Below are 18593 nucleotides of genomic sequence, written 5' to 3' on the forward strand. Positions count from 1 at the left end.
TTTGTTTCCAGAGTCAGGACGTATGTTCAGAGAGCAAACAGTCCAGCGCTTACATCACTATTTCTGACAGACTTTTGACAGTGCATAATGATAATATTGCTTTTATTGACACTGGCTGGGTGGTGAACACAGACCCCCCACCATCATCATCTTCTATAGCTGCTGCAGTGTGATAGTATTGAACTCACACATGATCCATCAGTGAGGTCAAAAGGTCGGCCCTGGATGCAGTTCCTCATTGTTCAGTCAACAATGAAAATCCAATGAGCTGATGCAGAGCCAAATCCCTCTTTCCGCTGTGGCTTACTCTGCTGTATTCTTTATGGTGCTCTGAGATGATTGATTGTTTAATAATCCTTGTCCACTAAAAGCCTCATTAATTACAATGTAGCAGCTCCAGCCTTGACCCCACAGTAAACCCATTTCGCTGGCCGTCTTTCTTGATGACACCATGCTGAGTTAACCTTGTAGTTTTGAAGGGCACTCAAACATGACATGCCGACAGGGCTGAGGCTTTTACAGTGATTGTACAACTCCCTGGAGTTTTAGCTGGTTTTAGCTTGTGTCCATACAGGAAGGAGGCCACTGGTTTGCAAAGTGGGGTCCTGTGGGATTCAGAGTTACGGCAAGGGGGACTATAAAGGTTCAACACTTCTAACTTTTGAACATCACATCTGGGCTTGGGCTGCAGAGCACTTTAGGGCAAGCATCAGATCATACTATTCACAGGCTCAGACCGTTACAGGTGGTTAAAGGGCAAGTTTTGTCTTTACTTTGTGCTTTCAGAGAACAACCCATGACTTTGACACCAGCACTGGCAAACTCTTCCATGCAGCTTAGTCAGCAGTTAAGTTCAGTGTTTCTCATCCTAATATAGCCTTCTGCTGACTGCTAGTGCTTAGTTTCATGTGAAAAGTCCAAATATAATGGAGGCCAATTTTTAGAGTGGCACTTTTACAAAAATAATAATAGAAATAGAACTAAATTGAATGTTGCGACTGCACTGATTATCTCATTAAAGCTCCTGCTCGCAAATGCTGCCATCTACCGGTGATTGTGTACAGAGTCCAGGAGGTGAAAGCAGTGATATCAGAGGACAGTCTGAGGAGGAGTCTCACCACTGGAGGGCGGTAACGAGCTGAATAGTCCATAGATGAGCAGTGTGCACATCTGGCAGACTTAAAACTGTACATCGTCTCGCTGTCCACTCCTTTCAGTAACATGTGTGGGATTCTGTCAGAGCCAGCAGAGATAACCCGCTCTTTCAGCACCGTGATGCGCCTTTAGTCTCACAGCCCTGGCCGGTGCATGTCCACAACAGATTCCAACAGAATGAGAGATATGACCTGAAAGAAATGACCGATGTCAAATGTTTAACACACAAGCAGCTAGAGTCGATAGCTTCAGGGATGTTGCTACAGAGGTATCACTATCTTCCTCTATCACAAAGGGAAGAGAGAGGGGCTTGCTGGGAAACCTTAATATAGCATGGATTACGCTGCCATTAGCCTGCGTGTTTTTGCACCAATATAGGCCTACATTTAACACTGAGCTTTGATACAAGCTTGACCACTTTCTCTTCTTATTAGCATTGTGCCCGCTCCCGTAGCTCCCGAACACGGTGTACCGAGCCCGTCCCGTCGCCGTCGCCCCGCCCTCAGGCCGAACCTCTGACGAAGCGCGGCGCGGGGGCACGGAGCGCTCTCTGACGCACGGCTCTTTGTTGGATGTGAGCCGCGGCTGACCAGCGTCCAGCCCTCGGCACAGCAGCAGCCGCGGACAGAGAGGATTTATCACCGCAGCAGCAGCAGCAGCGGCGGCGGCTGAGGCCACAGACCAGGCGCAGGACTCAACGACACCGAGCCAGCATGGCTACCCAAACGACAGCATCATGCACTGGATCCACTCTGTTGCAGCCCATCAGCGAAATCATCAACCTCCCACTCGACCAGGTAGGTTTATGTCGGAGGAGGCGTTATTACAGGGTCTGTTTGGCTCGAATTACTGTATTACAGCACGTCTTCGTGTAGTCTGTGTGCCTGCTGCTTGATTTGTAGTCATATAACATTCCAAAACATTAGCATAGCCATGGCTATACGCTGCGCATTTAGCGGAAGGCGTGCACGAAATCAGTGTATGTGTGTGCGAGTATCATCATCTGGCCAGCCCTGGGGAGGCTGTCTTTGTCTCCCCTCTGCCCCCGTCTAATCCGAGGGTCTTTTCAGGGTCTCGTAAATTGCGCCTGCTGTCTGATATCTGGTCCACTCCCATTGGATCAGAAACATCATAATCTGGATTAAGTAGTTTCATTTTCCGTCACTTGATGTCATCAGTGAGTGTGCTTTTAGGCCGAAACGTAATCCTTCATATTGTTGTTTTTTATGGCAAGACACATGCCCTCTAAGTAATGAAGTTGTGCAGGACTTTCAGTAATAGATGTGGTGGGGGAACAGCCCAGTGAAAGAGACAGAAATGAGGCAGGAATCAGAGTCATCTTGTGAGTTTAATGTTGGTACTATGTAGCCAACACCTGGCCATGTTCAACACATCATGTCAAGCATAGAATGTGCCATTATGTGGTTCTCTCAAGAGGCCAGTCATCATAGTTAGACTTTTAACATCTTCACCAACTGCTCGGACCACATTTTATTAAAATTAATTTTTAATGATTTGTTTTTTGTTTTTTGTTGCACATACTTGCACAAACATGACTGGACTAACTGCTCCTGTTTGTTTTGTAAAGTCAGTGAGGTTCAGTGCAAGACGGGTTTGTGTGGTATGACAGTGCAAAGTATTGTTTCATCAATCTGTCTTTATCCGTGTCTCATAATTTACCTGTCAACTCAAGGTAAACAACTGATTTCCACAAAAACATCTTGCACAGTACTAAAGTATACAGCATGGAGCCAAGGGATGCAATCAATTGGAGACGGACGACTCTCTAGAGATCAACCAATTAGAGACAGGGAGGAGCAGAGGGCTGCAGACCGGTCCCAGTGGAGGGACACACATCCAGAAGGAGACGGGGCATAGCTGCCACCAACTTTTGAGTTTTAGGGAGTACATTGTATTTGAAATATATAGCCAATAATTTAAATGAAAAGTATTAGTCTTTTAGGTAATGCTGCTTTACTTCCGGGACACTGCCACTAACAGGATTTTCCCACAATTGCCTATTCTGGACAATGACCTCATCATCTAAAGTTCAAACACTTGGTACCTGTGGCGTCAACCCTAAGTGTTGACATAACAGACTCCGGTCTCTTGGATGTGTGTGATCATGTGTTCTTCCATAGAGACCAATAATAGTACTGTACATTCAAGTGCATTTCTTTTCTTATTTTTTCCTAATCCTTGCACAATGTTAGTGATGCAAATTGTTTATTTGTTTTTCATTGTGCCTCTTGTGTTAATATACAGTGTAGTATATTTAGAGGCATGGTGGCGTGGCCTTCAATGTCATCAGTTATCCAGATATTTTCCCTATTCAATATGTTGAACTTCAAATTTTGTTATGACCGCTCAAATAATAATCAAACATGGCACAATTTTCTTTCTCCTTATTATTCTTTTTGTCAGAATAATGTGCTTTTAGCAATGCATTTATATAAATAACTGTGTTTAGTAGGGCTGGGCAATATAACAATAAAGAAATCACATTGAGGTCTGACTCTGTGATAATCTCCCAATTTGTAGAGACTATATAATGACTCAGGCCTTTTTATGAGGCTCTAAAAAGTGATTCCTATAGTTGAGAGTGTCAAGCCCGTTTATAACAGCAGCATTCTCTCATTTGCATGTCAGATTTTGGACCCTAAAACTCGTATATAGGCAATTTGAAATGTTGAATTCAGTACAGTAGAACATGTCCTTTAGCTATATTTTTTAGCTTTTTTCCAGGTTGCACCCACTATTTAGCACCTGTCTTGATGAATAACCCTCTTCAATGTTCTTGTTGTGTAGACAAGCCTCTGAGGATCACACTTTGAGAACTCAACAGACACACATCGTCTACTTTCCTTACACATTGCTCCCCCCGTCATGTTCTTGAGTGACAGGTGGATTTAACCAAACATGGGGATGTGTGATGTCATGAAGTGTAGAGACAGTGCATAGAAGGGCTTCTTTGAGGGGAGCAATATCACAAATCTATAATGTTTTACTCTCTAATCTCACTGTAACTTCACCTCTGTTTTGCAGTCTATTCTGAATTCCTATTCCTACATTGCACCCCCCTGTGCAAAAGGGGCACATCGGTACACTGGTGTAGGAGCAGGCTGGCTAGCTAATCTCGCTCACATGTTTTGACCTGCCCTGCCTTGTCACGTTAAGGGATTCAGTTTTTGATGCACTTTCAGTTGTCCCGTCTGGAAGAGTCCCACTGTGTCCTGAGACGGCTTTTTTTGGGATTCTCTCTGTCGGTTACTCTTTGCCCTGATCCCATTTTGCTGAACTTGTAGCTTTCCTTACGTTGTTGGCCAGGAGAGCCATTCTGATGCGCGGGACGGACCCTCCCTCCCTCATCCAGCCACCCACTCTCACTGGATAAACGATGCCCTTTATTCTATGAAACTGGAATAAATAAATAAAAATAAAGTACTCTCTCAGAGGCTCTGATAGTTAGTTTTCCAAAGTCTGGTTACCTTAGTGTACAGAAGTGGAAAAAAATACAAATCATGATCATAGCAGTTCTTTTGCCTGTAAAAATACCACACACATTGCAGTTAGACATTATTCAGCATTGCTCGTCAACATGAATTTGCCTGTTGATTTGATTAACAGCAGTTTATTTGTCTAATCTAAACCATCGTTACCAAAGGACTTTACAAAGACAACACTTTGACGACCGGCCGGCAGTGCTATTCACGTGGAGTAATAACAACACCATTCAGCATGAGCACAATGGAGTGAGTACAAATAGAGAGCTTTGAGTTTGGATGGGCTACACGGTCAAAGTTGAACTTCTTCAACAGTCGAAAGCTGTTAGGTCAGAGGTCAGATACTGCACCACCGAAGCATCCAGCCTCTTATTTAACAGCCTTATGTAATGCCTGGCTTCAACCGACCTCATGCGCTTTATTTAGTGTCTCCGTTTGACTCCTACTAGTGATACTCTTCCAACTACTGTTTCTGGCCAGAGGTGCTTTGAGCATGATTCTGTTGTGACTCAGAGTTGTCATGTTTTTGCACATGTGCGCCTCTTGCACTGGCCCTGCCACCGCTCCACCAGAGGATGAGAGCCGGAGGGTGTCAACTAGGGGAAAAAAAAAATCTCTGCTTTATTTTTTGGCAATTTTTGAAAGGTGAGGATGAATAGGAACTGATAGTGTTTGGTCAGCAAAGCAGTATTCTTCTCCCACTCCATCCTCCTACAATTCTAAAGATGAGAAAAAAACATTGGTGTGAATCCCAACGATCACAGCTATAATAATACTAATACTACTAAATTTTTCTAATTATTGTTAACTAGTTATTGTTAGATTTGATGGCAAACAATTTGAAACATTTGCAAATTGGAGATTTCAAGAGGAAGATGCTGGGGATCGTAGACAGATGGGCTGATAAATGGAGGTGTTCTCTCAGAGGAACCTTTTGGAGACCTTTTGCTTCTCTAAAGTTGAGCAATAAAACTTAAACCCCAGAGTATAGTTGCTGTCTGTAAATAAATAATTCAAGAGCGTCCATGTATTATGAATGATAAAACAAGGCACTCTGATATAACAATCAGTCTGAGGCAAATTGTTTATTCACTTTACCGTGTCATACCCACACTCCCTGAGCAGCTCACCGTTCTCTCCTCTTGTGAAGCGTCTGCCACTCCCTCCTTTCCTGAGCACTTCCTGTATCACACCCTCTCCCCATGTACAGTTTGACTCTCTACCATCGTGGAGCAGCTTCTCACTCCCTCTCCCCATAAACAGTCTCGCCATGTCCTCGCGAACAGTCCGTCACAACCCCCCTCCCCTCTCTGCCCGTGTCCACATTTTCACTGTCACTCTCTCCATGTGAAATTCCTCTCCTTTCTGTCCACACACCCCTCGCACTGCTCTGAGTCAGAGCCCTCAGCTCCTAACGGTATCCCAGAAGCTCAGAGTTAGTCTCAGAGGGCAAGGTCAAAGTGTGTTGTTGAGAATCAGTTAAAAAAGAGAAGGGAACTGTACTGTTTATCCGGACACTAATGAGTATTGTAACATTTAGAGAGTTCCTTTTTTCTGGGAACTCTGTGTGTGAGGAACACGAGGCCAGACAGGGAATATGTGTCTCATGAATCTTGCAGCAGACTTGGATAATGTCTAGAGCCTTTCGTTGCTTGTGGCCAGACATATCTGTGCGCAGGACTCAAACCTGTGCACGCTGAAAGTGACATGAAAATGACAGAAAGTAAAATTTTCAATAAAGTTATATTTTTAAAGGACAAACCACAACGATGATATTCAGAGTGCACTGCAATGTGTGAGTTTTTGTCCACTCAATTGCGCATTTAGCAGATGTACAACTTGTTGTGAGCTAACACTTGGTGCTGCTTCTGCCTTTGAGGAAATGCTTTCACACCGATTTATGATTTGTAAATGATCTCTGCAAGAAAAGCAAAGCATGCATATGATCTGACTAATCAAATCACTATGCACCTTATGGCCCATGAAACGGTCTTCATAAAGGAGTCTTAGCTTGAGCGTGGCTGTGATATGCACTTGGAGAATGGACACTGTAGAACAATTAGATTGTCTGGCTAACACAAGTAGATGGGAGGATCAATAGCACATACTGTAGATCTTTCTTCTCCCTTTCAACCCACATCTGCAGAGGAGCATACATCACAGCCACAGGCCACTATTGTGCTCTGAGTGGATCGGGTCAATCACACAATTGTCTGCAAAACCCCTTTACAGCATCAGCGTGGCCACCACTCCCACTATGACCCGGAAAATAAAGATACTTTCTGTGAAGTAGGACTTAATAATAACTATGGAAATTCAGTTGAAATGACAGTGACATCTCCAAAACTGATGCCGCAACACTGGTGCTCAAATGATACTTGCATTTGTAAAATAAAATGTAAAATATTCATCTTAAATTCATGTAAGCACCAAAAAAAGACCATAGCTTGAATTTAAGTTAAATGTGAAACAGCTCTTCTCAGCTAGTATCTGATGCTGTGATGCTTGTAAGATTCTGTCAACACTATCATGGATAATACTAACATAACTTTTTGTCACCATTTGTCCAGGTAAATTTTGTGGCCTGCCAGCTCTTTGCACTTCTCATGGCTGTGTGGTTCCGGATCTACCTCCATCCCAACAAGACCAGCCCTTTTGTCCGACATGTAGTGGCCACGCTGCTGGGCTTCTACCTGGCATTGTTCTGTTTTGGCTGGTAAGTGTCGACTCTGACTAAGTAAGCATGCGCATATGCTTATCTTCTCAGAAAGTGATTTCCTGTGTTGGTTTAGTGGTTTGCTGTGTCTGTGTGGCAGTCTCATATCGGAGTGCAGACAGTGGTACGAATCTAGCCAGTGCAGCAGGTGTAATGTCAGCTGGTGCTGTGACAGACGATCATTTGCATGAGACCAGTGGCTCTACAGTGTTGTATTACACAGAGTCACACTGAGGTCATGTTCGAGTGAAAGCGAGGCCCGACTGTCTTAACAGCAATTTCCTTAATGAGGCGAATAAACGAAGCTTCACAAAAGTGCATTCCCTATTACCAAATACAGGTGTTACCCAAATATTTCGGACCGCAGATCTCTTACCGAACAGAAAAATCCCCAAATAAAGATTAAGGGCCAGATCTTGTGGCGGCGCACGGGGCGGCACAGGCTCTTGGCGAATTATTTTCCGAGTGGCGGCGCTATATGTGCCATTCGCCTCCGCCACCTGTGAGGGGGCGTCACAAGAGGAGGCGACTGCACTGATGGAAACACGGCTGACATTCACTTCCTCGTTTAGATTGCGCTGTCTTGCGTTCTTTCTTTCTTAGGCTCTCACAGGTCAAACTAAAAACTTTATTTACCCCATCGTGAGCTAAACGATGTTCACGTCTCGAGAGAAAAAGAGCTACAGCGTCCGCTGTGGCGCGGATCAGCCGCGCTTGGCGTGAACGCGAAGCAAAACAAAAGCACATGTTTACCCCACACAACCACTCTCCTGGACGCGGAGTCGATCTGGTTGGAGGAAAATGTGTTTTGTCTCCACCCACTTAAATGCACTAAGTCTGGAGTGGCAAGATCACAAAGTGCTCCTACTGAGCGCAAAATGTCACGCTATCGTCTCCGTTTTGAGACACAAGATCGGGCCTTCTATGTCTGAATTAGTTGTAATAAAGGAATGAGCTGTTCATTAGACAGTTTTATCAGTGCGATGAGATATAGCCCCGGACTCAGCCTGACCCTGCGCCTGTCTGCCCCTCACAGGTATTCTCTCCACTTCCTCGTGCAGAGCGGCCTCTCCTACGGCGTCATGATCTTTGCCGGCTTGGAGCACATGCACAAGTAAGTGTAAGCATTGAGTTTCATACTGTCACCCTTAGGACAAATAGCTGCCTTTTATAGCCATGCCCTTATCTGCATCCTGTTTTTGCTGATTGAGTTTGAAGAAAGCCACAACATTTAGATGGACATGGATCGTAATCTAGTCACTATAAGCAAACGGCTTGCTTGGCATATGATAACATGGTCATGGTCAAGTTTATTTATATACCACATTTACAAAGTTCAGTACACACAAGAGAAACATATGAAGTACAAAAATGTAAAACATTTAATGGTTGCTCAACTTGAATTAAAAGCAAAAAAGTGTGTTTTAAGCTGTGACTTGAAACTCTCCACTGATGTAGCCACTCTAATATTTAGTGGGAGAGAGTTCCACAGTTTGGGGCCGGCGACTGCAAACGCTCTGTCTCCTTTAGCTTTTAATCTAGAAGAGGAGGTAAGACAAGACCAAACAGCATTATTAGTGCTGTCCTACAGCTTTAACATTAGGAAGGGAGTGGCGCTCCTCAAACACTCATATCAAACAGTAAAGAATTGAGCAAATGAGGAAGCACTGTGGACCTGACTGTTCTATAAGTCTGATGAGAGGCCTTATAGCTTTGGATAAATATACACTGTGGTGCTCATTAATCAAAGCAGTGTTGAGTTGGGTGGAGATTCATAGAGAGGAGAAAGGCGTATAAAACCTGTACAACGTGTTTTGCCACTTCATTTCCAGTATCAACAATCAGCTGGTGATAAACCAGGAAGCTGGGAACATTAGCCGGCTCTGGTGGCTTCACTCACAGGACAGTATGGCAAAGAAGGTTTTCATATTTAATCATAAATCAATTGAAGGCTGTTTTGAGCAGCATTACACAGTCACAGTTGTTCTCAAAGGTTTATAATGCAGCTGCTGCCAGTTAGGCTGTAATTTGATCCCTTTGGGACATTTATAGTCGACTCCTCAGTGTGAGTTGGATGTGTTGGACTGGACTAGCTGGTACTGAACGCTCCTCCTCTGGCTCCAGCTGACTGGGGCTCTGTCTTTGGCCCTTTGTCTCTGTGTTGACACTGTCCTTTGTCTGGTTTCTGAGCCATCCCTTTTTAGCCTTCTGGCTGAGCCATCGCTTTACTACATCTTCAATACTATAACAATAGTGTATTGATTTGCAGTTTACTCTGGTTCAGTTCAATTCTATTGATTTAACTTAATATCACATCCACTGCTGCCCCAGAGAGAGATGTACTAGTTATGTATAAGTGACTTTGGAAAAAAGGGAACAAACAAAGGCAAACAGGCAAATAGATTGTCCCTGGACATCCCATGTTGCAGCTGCTGTTGTTCCCGTCCCAGTTGTGAGAAAAAGAGAATGTCAGGGAGAATGACATAAGAATGACAAAAGAGTCAGGATGGACTGTTGGGTCTAAGACTCAAATAATAAAATAAATAATCTAGTGTACTCTTCAGTGTCTTGGTTTTCCATGCATTTCTACATTCAGAGCAGATATTATACCAATCCACAGTTATCTTTCATTCATGTGTTTTGTGTCTCTTACAGGTACTGCTTCATTGTGACGTTGGGCTATCTGATCCTGTGTCAGATCACTCGTGTCTACGTCTTTGACTACGGCATGTACTCTGCGGATTTCACAGGGTAAGCACAGCTGACAAAAACGCACTACAAGAAAACCAAAACGGTAGCATTATCATATTAAGCAGCCTGTCTTGCCTGCTCCTCCTGCTTTCTTATCGAAAGTGTCTGGAATCTACAGTAGCCAATGCAACGCATACAGAGATGTTAAAGAGACTAGATCCAAGTTGGTCATTTTATGCTCACTACTGCCACCTCAGGTCTTATGCGTAACTGCAGTCTCTATATGAAGCTTGTGCATGACGGCACTGTCATATGAGTCACTGTGCAGGATTTTAGAGGCAGTTGTGGTGAATAGGTATGGGGTCATTCTACAAATTAGGACATGGCTGGAACATGTATGGAGAGGAAAATACTCCATACAGTTCCTTTAAGCATCAGTATTGGGCAGTGTTACGGTTTAAAGTAATGTTTCCTCTGGAAAGTAATTTTTTTAATGTATGTAAAGTATTATGTGAAAGTAATTCGTAAGAATACTGCTGTGTTACCAACAATTATTATCAATTTTGAGCAAAATAAGTCAATAACCTGTGCCTCCTCTGTGGCTGTTGTAAGAGCAGGGAAAGGTTGGGATGAATAGAGGAGATGACCACAACTAACTGTGTTAAAAGAGTGATATGTACTAGATTACTTGTGAATGCGTAAAAGGGTTACATTACTTGTTACTTTAAAAACGTAATCTGTGTAACATGTTACAAAACACTCATTGCCCCCACAGTGTAATGTACACTGGTGTTAAAGGCATAATCTACATGCATGTATGTTTACAGTAAAGGCATGTTACATCCCCTTATGTCAGTTTTCACTTGTCATACTGATTGAAATGAAGCTAAATCAAATGTCTGAATAGGATGCTTATCAAGTTAATTTCCAGATAGTCAGACAGTCGAGGCAGACTGCCTCTCTCTCTCTGTTTCTAATCGACCTAAGGCGGCATCTAAACAGTGTCAAAGGAACTATCCTTTTCCATTCTCCTTTCTCATTTTCCTTAACGTGTGAGGCCTACGTCATGAGGTCGACCTTGAGGAACCTTTTGCAGTTAGGAACAAGAGCTTCAGCTGCTCCTTCAGCCTGTCATGAGAGTTTGAACCTTCTTAACCCAATGGAGGAAACAACCAGGAAGTTACGTGGTACAAAATATAGGCACCATATCCTTCTGCACTGTAATGAATGTAATGTATTATAGTATTTACCAACATAATCCGAGCAACTGCACAAAAGTCAAAATGATGTGATTGAACACATCACTGTTCAATAATTACTGATATTCACCAAATCCTGTCCTTAAGTTCACTACAGACAGCTGCTGCTACACTCTGTTCTTTCACAGTGGATCATATGCAAATGAGCCATGTGGCTTAAGTTTGTTCTTGTAAAATGTAAATAAAAGTGTGTAATGTAGCTGCTGTGGCTCTAGCTCTGCATGACCTGCTTTATAGCAGGCTAGCTAAGGTTTTTATTTTATGAAATGTCACGCAGCACAACTGTCAATCATTTCACACTTGTACGGAGATCTTGGAACTCAGTAACCTTTGGGTGCCAGTGGGGCTTGTGGGATTGTTCTTAGCTCCTTATGGGCTGATTAGGAACATCCTGAGGTTCCTCTGCCAAAAGTAGTATTAAAAGAAACATACAACTTCTTTCCCAACTCCCTCCTAACTGCAACGGCACATTTGGAGGCTCCTTGTGACAATGACGCACATCCGGGTCAACGATGAGGAGAATGAGGTTCCTAAGCTTATTTACACTTTTTTAGATGCAGCCTGTGTCCAGCTTATGCCGAATACAAATGCAATACTATGATTACATATTCATATATAGTTTCTCTTCAATTAAGTTGGAAATATCACTTTTTTCCCCCCGACAATTTGATAACTGTCCGTCAACATTTGTGAATTTTCTGTGTGGGTGGTTTTCTGCTGAAAGATGGTGGGAGGGAGATGATGGGCGCTTCTGTGCTCCACAACAACTCATTTATCCCTCTGAGAATAGTTCTCCTATCATGCATCTTTCTGAATGTACTGTTGGTCCTACTCAGTTGCCATCATCACAGGAGGCTATACCTCTCACCCCCCACTTTAGGCCAAATGATGGGGTTAGATTTTGGTTTACAGTGCACTGTAGAAATTGCCATGACAACTGGAAAGTTCATAACTTGCTCTTCTCATCCACAGGCCGATGATGGTTATAACTCAGAAGATCACGAGCATGGTCTTTGAAATTCATGATGGTAAGCTGAAGGCCAAGTTTGTCAGCATGTCCGTTGCATTGTGTAAATTGAAAAGAATTGAAGATGACCCTTGTCCTCGGGAGTTCACGACCAATCACATGTGGCCTGTCCTGACATTGTACTGTGAACCAATGTTAACTTGACATTATTGTGTAACTAAGTACACAGACGTGTGGGGTCTATCTGTGAGAAAACCTGACGAGCGCAACAATCACTTACTAACAATAACATAGTGGCTTTAGGCTCCATCAGGATGTTCAAATACCACTAGCTGGTTGTTCAGGCAAACACTGAAACACAGTCGTGTTAATAGAACAATAAACGTACCATTTGTGTTATAGGTTTGACAAAACGTGAGGCGCAGCTGAGCCCCAGTCAGAAGTACCTCGCTATCAGGTATGTGGCTCAGGTATGTGTGTGCTGCTGTGGGGTGAGATCAACACCTCTATAAATCTGATAAACCTTCAGACGCTGCAGTGGTTTGTCATTGATTTGGCGAATTACATAGGATTGAATGACAGCATTTGTGTTACCCAGGGTTGGAGAGGTTATTCAAAGACAATCGCTGTTAAAAATAATATATGATATAAAATGATTTATTGAAGTGCATGGTGTAATATTTATATTCTATTTAACATTCTTTTGCTGTACATAACTTATTTCTGCAGGAGGATGCCCAGTCTGCTGGAGTACCTCAGCTATAACTGTAACTTCATGGGCATTCTGGCAGGGCCCACTTGCTCTTATAATGACTACAAGGCTTTTATTGAAGGAACAAACTACCAGCCTCGGCATCAGGACAATGCCAATGGCAAAGAGAATGGCAAATGGAAGACGAGTGAGCCGTCTCCTCAGGTAGGACATACCGATCTTTGTGCTGATGCTAATTTTGACACGTTGAAAATGAACCTATTCAGAAATATCCATATGGATCTTGCAAAATTAATGAGTAGCTGAAAAAGACTGTTTAATGTGAATATGTTCAAAATGAAAGCTTGTGGAGTATGAATACATAATTTGGTGTTACTATTCTCTCTTGTAGAGCGTGGTGGTGTCCAAGCTGTGCACGTGTGCAGTATCACTTGCCATCTACCTGTCACTGTGTAAGGTGCTCCCAGTGGAACATGTCCTTGATGATAAGTTCCTCTCTTCTACGCCAATACACACACAGGTGGTCTACCTATACCTGTCCATGCTGGCGCTCAGGCCCAAATACTACTTTGTATGGACGCTTGGTGAGTATCAGTGTTCATTTTATCAACTGAAATTTGTTGTCACAGTTTTTGTTTTTTGACTAAAAACATCTATTGTGACACAGTTTGAAGGAGCCTCATATCATTTGAATTTACTGTCAAAGGAACAGATCTGTGCTTTGTCCATGTGAGAGAAGCTCTACAGAGCAGTGCATATGATTAAATATGCTTTGAATACAATAAGGAAAATGTAAAGTTGAATAAATTCTTTTCAGATTTAGGCAACTAAATTCACTTAATTTATTTTATTATTTTATTATCTAAATGTAGGCATTTTTATATCATCCTGCTCACACCAGGCCTGACTTCGTGATAAACGGATGTCTGGGCAAATTGAAGTGTAGCCCTTTGTGTCATTTTCTACACTGCAGTGCCACCTAGTGTTCAGTGACTGTTTGCAGTCCCTAAAACCATTTCGTTTTTGTGCAGCTGATGCCATAAACAATGCAGCAGGATTTGGTTTTAATGGCTACAATAAAGATGGCTCCCCACGCTGGGACCTAATTTCCAACCTTAGAATTCTCGATATTGAGGTATATCTTTTTTTCTCACTTATTTACTTTATAAATGCAGTATAGATCTGTCTTTTCAACACATTTGTCCTTCTATTTGTTTAGTTTGCCACAAGTTTTAAATTATTCTTAGACAACTGGAATATCCAGACCTCCCTTTGGCTCAAAAGGTAAAGTAATTTTCTTTGTGTGAATTGGTCATTTTTACTTTTACTTTTCGTGGCTTAATATATTTGTGGATTCACAGGGTCTGTTATGAGCGATGTCCAGTCAATCCCACAGCAGCCACCTTCCTGCTGTCAGCCTTGTGGCATGGAGTGTATCCGGGCTACTATATGACCTTTGTCACTGGAATAGTGGTGACAATGGCTGCACGTGCAGTAAGTAATCATATGGACTTCAATGAGGACTGGGTTTATTTTATTATTATTATTAATATCAAGTTTTAGAACAGCAGTTAAAAGGTCAGACGGGGCAACAATAAAAACATGGGGGGGAAAATGTATAAAGAAAAGGCTCCAGACTTTTTTGTTATGATCAAGGCTTCACACATTATTGCTTAACAAGCATTACTGTCTATTCCATCACTTTATCACTCTCCTTCATCACACATGATATGAACATTCCACTCAGAGATTGTGAAATCTCACCAAACATTTTACAATCATCCGACTTTTCAAATTTTGGATATCAATTTTTTTTTCATAGTTCCTGAGTTCCTTTTGAATGAACTGATTATTATTTTATTTTTCAGGTGCGGCATAACATCAGACCATACTTCCTGGTTTCTGACACACATAAACGAGTGTATGACGTTATGACCTGGGCTGCTACTCAAGTGGCCATCAGCTACACAGTGGTGCCATTCGTCCTCCTCGCTGTGGGACCCTCGCTCAAATTTTACAGGTACCCGCCATGAACATATCTCATTGCATGTCTTGCCATATTTTGACTTAATTTACTTTTTGTCTGAATTGGAATATCTGCCAATATCAAAAGTATCTATAAGTGAGATGTTGGTATAGCCTGTCATTTCAGGCGAGGAAAACTTTTAAGAGAAAATGTAACGGTAAATGTAAGGATTTAACAGGTCAATTTGTCATGAAATTTATATTGATAATCTTTAGTCTAGAAAATGTAGCTTGTACTTTTTTCTTGAAATTTAAACAGTCTGACTATACACGACAGGGCTAATGGATATTCTGCCTAAATAGTTGGTAGCCTTGATGTTAGAGTACAATTGTAGCGGTACAGATTGAGCTGCACTCTCATTAGCACCACTCCATTGTAATAGTAAAAGTTAACGAGGCACTTAAATGAGCCCCGGCTTGAGAGGACAGTCTTTACATCACTGGGCCGCTGACAGAAAACCTCCCAGCTACTGGACAGACCACTGTGTGAAGAGGAATGAAGATACCGGATTATGTTTAGTAAACTTCTTTGAGCTATGTTCTGTGTTGACGTTTGTACGTCCAAATATACATGAAGTAATATTTAGCTGCATTAACACAAACATAGAAATTCAGGAAGTTGTGTATTTCTGAAGCTTATGTATCTCTGGATTCAATTTAGGACCTGATTTTTTAATGTTTAAATCAGGGGTGCCCAAACTTTTTATCTCTGAGGCCAAATTGAAAAAGTGCCTGTGGGTCGTGGGCCAAACATGGCGATGTCCAGCGTGAAACACATATAACTGGATATAATAATAGTTACTTTATTTTCCTTTTCGGTATACATTTGCATTTAAGTCTATATATGCAAATACCATGCTATGACAAAAGCCTAGTTTTAGTAGAACAAAATCAACTATTGTAGCAATATAGCACAAAATGTAAACAAATACACCTATATCTACAGTACCTACAGTGACTTTACATCATTAATTTGTTAACTCAAAGAAAATGCCAAAATAGATCATTTTGAAAGTGTCAATTCAGCATACATTCTTTTATAAGTAAATTTTTAACATGTACCTTTGTTGATGTCAACAACCTTTACAATAAAAATTGGAAAACTGGGAAAGTTGATGCTACAACACTGTGATTGATAACACCACAACAACCATATTTACCATTGAGAATAAATGGGAGAGAGTTGGTATTAATCATACTGGCGCAAAAGTAGGTCACTCTCAGGCGGGCCAACAGAATTGTTTCGGAGGGCCAAATTTGGCCCCCTTTGGGCACCCCTGGTTTAAATGATATTAAAACCTCTTGGCTCTGGTTTTCTTTCAGGTCTTGGTACTTCTGCCTCCATCTTCTGTGTGTACTACTGGTAATGGCTCTGCCCGTGAAGAGGCGCCGGCCGCCTAAACAGCAGGACGACTTGCAGGCTGAGCACAGCAGCACAGACAACAACTGCAACCAGAAAGACAAGAGCTCATGAGACTGAGCGCACGCACTGGGGCGAGCAGCGGGCTGTTTACAAAGAACTAAATGTTGAAATAACACAAGTCAACGTCCCGTCAAATCGTCCCGTAGCAAGGATTACAACTATTCCACTTCGATCTGGATACAGGAAGATCACATGTAGTGCAGTGAGCGCATTGTATAAAGTCAAAGACAAACTGATTCAATGTTGCCTTGAACCCTCTGTGTACTGGAAGCGAAAGACGGCGGATACAGGCTTTGTGAAGGAGCGGGAAATGTTATCACGTTCAACAAACAACTCCTATTATCAGCTGCCAATTACAAACAGGCCTTACAATCCTTACAGCTTAGTTTGATTCTGTCTTTTTTAAAGTTTAACTGAAAATTAATTCATGTCGTATGTGTTTTGTATTTAGATGTTCGTGATGACACTATCTTTGAAATCCATTCTCATCATTCATTTTAGAGACTGTGAACCCGCTAGGCTTCTAAAGTGGGATGATGATTTTGTCCAACTTAGATGGTCTAAAGCAGTGGTTCTCAACTGATTTGGCATCGGGACCCACTATCATGTTATTTAGTATTATATTGTATTTTCACCACAAATTATTAAATTGTTGAATAAGCATTAGATAAGCCGAAAAAGCTGGCACCATGGTGAAGACAAGACTTGATGGTGGTGCTCTACTTTCTCAGAAGATGAATATTGTAAGAAATGTCACAAGGGAAAGGCTCGCGACCCACTGACAACGGTTCCGCGACCCACTTTGGGGTCACGACCTACCAGTTGAGAACCACTGGCCTTAAGTATGCATTCAAGAATTACTTGATGAGCTTGTCATTTCTTCTATAAAGGATGAGCAGATGATGTCACAGCACGGCAACAGAGGTCAAATGAGTGTCGACGTTGAGTTATGGCATTTGTTATTACCGGTATTTGTTTTGACACTCGGTCCATTGAGGGTTCTGTTTAGAATGATAATGATGTAAATGCATAGCCTCTTTCATATCTGCTGCTTTCTGGCCGACGTAACCCATCATTTACATGTTTAAAAAGGGATTTTATTCACTCATCTGTGGTCTATTCTCTGTTCTGACTCGACTTCTTTGAAATATATATGTTTTACCCTGGGGATAGACTCGCTTCAAATTTGGAAATGTTCAATTAGCTATTATGAGGAAAGATACAAAAGACTTTCACAATGTAATTTGAATGCAGTGATAGCCATGCTTGATGTACAAAGGTTGAGTCACTGTACGGGGCCACACACCATGTTTTTATAGTTTGAGTCCTTCTCTTGTTACTCTATCATTCCATCTTGTCCTGCCATTATGATGCCAAAATCCTTGCCACTCTGTCAATCATGTTACAGAGCTTTTCTGTGTGTAAAACAGTGGTCATCTTTCTGAATCCTTTTTACATTTTTTTGTTGATGAAGACAAGTCTGTGGAGCTCCATACATCTCCAATTCTGGATTCTGGTGCAGTTGTGTTGTATAATGTATTCCTGCCATCCATTACGGTGTGTTAGTATTCATGTGGCTGGTCTATTTGTCTGGAGTGAACTCTTGTAGCCAGGGCCTGCTGAAGTAAAGGGGCCCTCAAAGGAAAACAGATGTCATTTTCCAAACAGCGATTCTTGCACTGCATGGTCCCCTGAACCAGCACATCAATGCAAAGTGCTCCATGTGTTCAAAGTGCCAAACCCTGACTGGCGCGACCTTAGTTACCTGTCTGAAAGCCTGCGACTGAGTGTGCACATGTCCATGTAGTATGTATGTGTCTGCTAACATAAGTTATTTTTGTGTGGGAAAAAAGGAACTTTATTGAAAGATTTGTATAACAGTACATTCAAATTCTGATTTATGTGGAAAATAAAGAGAATTATTTTTAAACACTAATGCTGTGAATTTTAATTTAGTTGTAATACCACTTCAATCAGTGGAGAAAGTAAAACTATTGCTGCCACCTCATTGTCATTGCATTTTCAGCATATTGATGTTGATATGTCCCAGTCCTTTGCCCCACAATCATAAATGTTTAAAAGGGCTATGCTTCAGTATTTGACTTTAAAAGGGGAGGGAGGAGAGTATCTTTTTTTAATTGT

The 18593-nt window shown here is 42.0% G+C and overlaps 1 protein-coding gene across 1 annotated transcript; it reads left to right on the top strand.

The window, feature by feature from the left end:
* The first annotated feature begins 1577 nt into the window (after positions 1–1577).
* On the top strand, positions 1578–18378 carry mboat2a (membrane bound O-acyltransferase domain containing 2a). Its single transcript, XM_079573148.1, has 13 exons — positions 1578–1952; positions 7229–7374; positions 8411–8488; positions 10030–10125; positions 12297–12352; positions 12694–12748; positions 13021–13207; positions 13395–13587; positions 14035–14138; positions 14223–14287; positions 14365–14497; positions 14872–15023; positions 16352–18378. The coding sequence occupies exons 1-13, from the start codon at positions 1869–1871 to the stop codon at positions 16500–16502; spliced, it is 1500 nt and encodes a 499-aa protein (XP_079429274.1). The 5' UTR covers positions 1578–1868; the 3' UTR covers positions 16503–18378.
* The last annotated feature ends 215 nt before the right edge of the window (positions 18379–18593 follow it).

Source organism: Gobius niger (genome assembly GCF_951799975.1).
Source record: "Gobius niger genome assembly, chromosome: 16".
NCBI classification, from domain to species: Eukaryota; Metazoa; Chordata; class Actinopteri; order Gobiiformes; family Gobiidae; genus Gobius; species Gobius niger.

Excerpts from the sequence above, each read along its gene's own strand:
- mboat2a (XM_079573148.1), top strand. The coding sequence starts at position 1,869 with ATGGCTACCCAAACGACAGCATCATGCACTGGATCCACTCTGTTGCAG. Across the intron at positions 13,208-13,394 it reads CGAGTGAGCCGTCTCCTCAG|AGCGTGGTGGTGTCCAAGCT; the intron begins GTAGGACATACC and ends TCTCTCTTGTAG. Across the intron at positions 14,288-14,364 it reads ACCTCCCTTTGGCTCAAAAG|GGTCTGTTATGAGCGATGTC; the intron begins GTAAAGTAATTT and ends GTGGATTCACAG.